This window comes from Nelumbo nucifera, chromosome 7 (assembly GCF_055504915.1).
Source record: "Nelumbo nucifera cultivar China Antique chromosome 7, China Antique-T2T, whole genome shotgun sequence".
Lineage (NCBI taxonomy): Eukaryota > Viridiplantae > Streptophyta > Magnoliopsida > Proteales > Nelumbonaceae > Nelumbo > Nelumbo nucifera.
The window spans coordinates 14,459,229-14,464,608 of record NC_142655.1 but is presented as its reverse complement, the minus strand read 5'-3'; the positions used below and the strand labels follow the sequence as shown (position 1 = coordinate 14,464,608).

Genomic DNA, 5,380 nt, shown 5'->3' with positions numbered 1-5,380 from the left:
TAAGTTAAAATAATCAATCATTTGAACAGTTTCTAGAGAATTGTAAGGGCAGATTTTTGTTGGAAGAAGCTCAACACACAATGCACATGACTAACCAATAAATAACACATCTATCCTAACCACCAAAGTACACGGTTCAAACAGGGCCCAACCCCATGTAAAGCTTTATACAATCAACTTCTTTAAAGTTCATCTGTGGCACCTGGAACCATCAGCAACCAACATCCTGGACCAAGAACCAGGAAGACTTTCACTATCAATATAGGAGGTAAATGCATTTTAGCATTTCTATGAACGTGCAATTAACCCATCCACCTGTTTGTGTCTAACCTAGGCCATCAGTCCTGTCAAATGATCTTCTAGAAAAGGGGATGACCTCACCCAATTCTGATCAAGTTTGGAACACGAAATTGCAGTAATTGAATGACTTGCACTCCCTTGCTCACATTTCATTATCAATGATATCCCTAATCATCTGTGCTGGGATGAGCCCTTCAGTCCGAATTGCATCCTTATTTGGAGCAGGACTAATGAAAAACAGGGTTGGCAAACCTCGGACCTGTGGCACAAATATTGAAGGTTAATCTTCAAGATGTGAAGTTTTCTTATAAAATGCTGATAATCAATAAATTCAGTAAGCAGTTCACATTACCTGCATATCACGGGCAAATTCATACTCATCATCTGTGTCAACCTTAATGAACAAAGCATTGCTCTCATACTCCACAGCAAGCTATAACATGCAATGGGCAAATTTTAATTTTACCAGTGAATGAACAAAAATGGTAATGATGATAGAACATTATAATAAAATGAACTCTATAAGATTAAAAAATATTTCTTTTACCTTTCATTTGTCAATAATAAATAGTTAATTATAGAAATGAAAAAAAAAACAGACAAAAATATAAGAGAAAAGAAAGTAAAGAAGCAAATTTTAATTGACAAAACTTTACCAAGAGAAAGAAAATTTTAATTGAAAAGACCTTACCAAGAAGCAAAATATCCCGGACAGCTCTAGAGCATTGAAAATTAATCATCAGCAGACCTCATAATATGAGGGGGAGATGTTAATATCCAAGTCTCAAGTTTCTTTGACAAAGTAGAAAATATTTCATGGAATGTTTTAACTAATTTTTTTCCCAGACTCAACCGAAGAACCCCTTTCTACAATAGACCAAGCTCAAAAAACTGACAAAAATGATTCCATATTGGAGTTGCATTTAAAAGGGTGGGAAACAGACTCGCTCACTTCAAAATCTTTGGTTACCAAGCAAGCACCCATAAAAAAGAATTAGCTTAACAAGACATTAATGAGAAAAATAACATTTGGCAGTCTTTGGAGAAGTAGGAGAAGATCATCCCATCATCCCCTAATTTCTCATGATACCACAATAACTTGTACTTTTTTATCACTGAGGAGAAAAATGTGTCTGACTGTGTTTTGAGAAGATAAAATATTGATTATGTTCATCAAAAAGTCTAGGACTAAGAGATGTAATGGTGTAGCCTATGTACAAAAAGAGCTATATGGTGGGGTCCCTTAATATGTACCCAAGAGAACACAACCTATGATCATATATTCTTTGATGGTGGGTGTGGGGGGTGGGGTGTAAGACAGGACTTACCTAAATTTCTTGCAAATAGATGACCATGAATACACCATCAAAATGGCATTACTTAGAACTGCTTCCTTGCATAAACAATGAAACTCAAAATGCAAAATTGCAAAGCATTTCTTTTAGGCTGTATTTGGTTTAAAGGAAAAGGTAAGGAAAGGAAGGGAAGGCGGGGAAACCTATACAAAGTTTATACATGTTTCCCTTCCTTTTATTTCCTTTCTTTACCTTTTCCTTCAAACCAAACATGGCCTTAACTCCAAATCAACCAAAATATCATGAATAGAAAGATACTTCATGATGCCTTTCCTCTTTCTCCAAGGCCCTTTAGTTTCCAACAAGAGAAAAATTGCAAAAACAATTTGGAAAGTAACATCTCACCCCAATCTCAGCAACCCGGGACCATCAAGCATAGAGGGTGTAATCATCAGAGGCCATCAAGGTTATTCAAAATGAATTTCCTGGGCCCATTAGGGGTAGGAAACTCCCCAAGAGCGGAGATTTATGCTCTCACTCGAGGACTAAAGCTGATATGTACCTTGAAATGTGCTAACCTGATTGTGGAAAGGGATTGTAAAGTGGTAATCAGCTGGATGGAGATTGAAGCAGAAGGCCCTTGGTTGTGAAGACGTAAAATGAGTTAAGCTAGAAGTCTGGCATCTAAACTGAACTGCTCATATAAATACCAAGAGCAGCCAATGACTTAGCTGATGGGCTTGCAAGGATAGGGGTTAACAAGGACAGCCTTGTATGGAAGGTCACCAGGCCCAGGGACTGATGCAACCTTGTGATATTCCTGTTTTGTTTTCTATTTTGTCAGCTATTGCTGTTCTCTTTGTACTATCTTGTTCTTATCTTTTTGATATTATTGTTCTTTAATGAATACACTTATTGCTTGTTTACTGATAAAAAAAATCAGAAAAAAAGTAACATGTCACGCCAAAAGTATCCAGAAAAAAGGCCCAAATATTTTAGTGAAGCTCAAAATGGAGGATTGCATTGTTTGCCTTTTTTTCCTTTTATGATAACCAAAAATAAAAGATAAGTACACTGAAAAAAAGGTTTCAGGCAACACCTAGTACATTCAACTATAGATACACAATGGGACAATTTTTGGCATTAAAAATAGATCCCAAAACCTCTCTCCAACTTCTGATCTGCAAACTTGAGCACTACCTGACAATACCAGCACGTACTCTATAATCATTTTACTAATATCAGCTACCACTCTTTCCATCCTCCAACCCTCATTTTCAAAAAATCTTCTATTTTTATCCCTTTCAGATTCTCCAACAGACAGACTGCAAAGGGAATACAACTCCAGAATTTTTTGGCTTTCTTGCTACTTTGCAACTTCACCCAACTAAAGTAGATCTCTCCCAAAATCCTTGGCTGGAAACACCTTACTCCTAAAAGAACAATAAAGAAATGCCAAATAAAATCAGCCATCTTACACAAAATGAAGAAATAACTCATTTCTTATGACCAAAGCACATATCGTACATGCTAGCCATGTTGATACTTCTACTCTTCAAGTGTTCAACAATCAGAATGCTATTCATTGCCACTAACCAAGCAAAAGCTTCCACCCTCAGAGGAATAGGATTCCTCCAAATAAAAGAATTTCACTGTAAATCTCTCATTCTTGCATTCCTTTCACCAAAGTTCATCCCTTGCAGAACTAGAGATCTTCATCTTCTCTCTGCTCAACAGAAAGACACTCTTCCACCTCCCAAATACCATAATAACGGATCTCCCCTTAACTCATAGAAATTATTTATCAAAAAAATCATGATCACTAAGGCTGTATAATCATGGGTAGAAGAAATCCTTCCAACTTCACACCACTCATCTTCCCAAAATCTGATTCTAGCTCCATCCCCCAATAAGATGTTAGATTCTTGAATTGTTGGTTAAACAACATAATTCCTTCACAAATGCTTACCCCATATGACGATGACAACTCCCTAGTCTCCACCTTTCTCGCGCCACTACAGCTGGTATCTTCAAAACAGATAAATATCATGTACGTATTGACAGCACACTCTTAATTAGAGTAGTCCTACCTTGAAAAGACAAATACTTCACCTTCCAATCAGCCAACATTTTTATCAAATACTTTCTAGTATAGGATATCAAGTAGAAGCTGGCAAAGCAATTGTGCCCACTGGAAGTCCCACATAGGTGAAAGGAGGTTCCCCAACTCTGCAGCCCAACAAAGCAGCATACTCCTTCAAGAGTTCCAATCTTACCTCACCTTTGAATTTGATCCACTAAAGCATCAGGAAAATCAATGTCTCATTTGCATATTCAGATGAGATATCAAAGGTTCACCTGCCCCGGCTTGGAACCCCCCAGTCAACCCTAACTGCACCTTTTTTCTCATTAACAAAGCCAATACCTCCACAACTAACACAAAAAGTAATGGGAAATGGGTCCCCTTGTCTCAAACCCCTAGATGACTGAAAAAAAACTCTGTTGATACACCATTAACGAGTAATGAAAACAAAAAGTATTGACATATAAGAAAAACATTCAGCTCCTCCACTTTTCCCCAAAGTCCTCTCTTTGGGGACTTGAATGGACAACAGTTAGTGGGTTCAATAAGGGTTTTGAAGTTGGTGACATTATTCCTAGAATTACATCATTACAATTTGTTGACAATAATTTGTTCTTCTATAATGCCACCATACTACGCATAATCAATTGCAACACCTCCAGCATGTCATCCATTGATCTAAAGCTATTTTGGCAATTGCAGAGTTAGCTATGAACTTAAAACATACAATATTAGCAATCTCCCTTCCAATTAAGGCTGCTAGTCTTCTTCTTTTTTTTTTTTTTTTTGATCAATAAGTAAGGCTGCTACTTGGTGTTAAATAAATATCAAAACAAACTCAGACCCAGAAAACTTGCCTCATGTGAAATTAGTTTCCTTCTTATTCCATATCCACATTCCAATACCCACTAGTTTAACAACTCCATCCCCCCCCCTCCCGGGTCTCATCTTATTATCCTTCCAAACCAAAGTAGAGAGGAATTGAGGAACTAAGACAAACTGAACTTGAATAACAAATTTATATACGTAAAGAAGATAAAAATACTCAAATGGTTACAAAAACTGTGATATATGAGAGGAGATAGTACCAGTTCCAGCTCCTGAGCCATCAAAATACAAGGACCGCACCACGTCGCATAGAAATCAATGATGATAGGTACAGTCCTTTCCCCCTTCAGGAGTTCCTGAACCTCCTGAGCTGAGTATTTCTTCTGCACACCCAAAACCGAAACCGTAAAGAGAAAATAAAACTATTAAACGAGAAGACCAAACAGAGAGAACCCACAAAAGCTCAACGCATAAAACAACAAAAGCAATAGTAAGCCATAAAGGCATAAAATACCACTAAATAGTCCTCCCTCACATACTTTGCTGAAGGAGGTTTGCAGAGTAGCTTCCTTTTTGTTGTTGTTATTGTCGAAGTTAGAGAAGAGGGTCTATTAAGTATGGTGAGAGAATGGAAGTTGGGTTCATGGATTCTCATAGAGGATAAGGAAAACCGAAGAAGCGGCAACGATGGTGGCGCTGGAAATGAAAAGCTGGTCATGGTGGTGATTGGCAGTTGGGTGGTTTGAATTACAGCCATTCTGGGAGACTGTAAAGTGCGAACCACGGAGAGCTGAGAGAGAGAGAGAGAGAGAGAGAGAGAGAGAGCTCTGCTTATACTTACAGTCGAGAGAAATAAATATCCGACGCAGAGAAA

At 37.7% G+C, this 5,380-nt stretch overlaps 1 protein-coding gene across 1 annotated transcript; it reads right to left on the bottom strand.

Annotated features, from left to right (window-relative positions):
- Positions 1-5,380, bottom strand: LOC104611356 (thioredoxin-like protein CITRX, chloroplastic). Its single transcript, XM_010278375.3, has 4 exons — positions 5,021-5,380; positions 4,767-4,889; positions 653-733; positions 1-559 (listed from the first exon to the last, which is right to left on the bottom strand). The coding sequence occupies exons 1-4, from the start codon at positions 5,261-5,263 to the stop codon at positions 443-445; spliced, it is 564 nt and encodes a 187-aa protein (XP_010276677.1). The 5' UTR covers positions 5,264-5,380; the 3' UTR covers positions 1-442.

What these genes read in the sequence shown, in the direction of transcription:
- LOC104611356 (XM_010278375.3), bottom strand. Translation starts at nt 5,263, where the DNA reads ATGGCTGTAATTCAAACCACCCAACTGCCAATCACCACCATGACCAGC. An exon ending in TGAGGGAGGACTATTTAGTG is followed by an intron (nt 4,890 to 5,020) that starts GTATTTTATGCC and finishes TTGGGTGTGCAG; the next exon opens with AAGAAATACTCAGCTCAGGA. An exon ending in TGGCTCAGGAGCTGGAACTG is followed by an intron (nt 734 to 4,766) that starts GTACTATCTCCT and finishes TGCATGTTATAG; the next exon opens with CTTGCTGTGGAGTATGAGAG.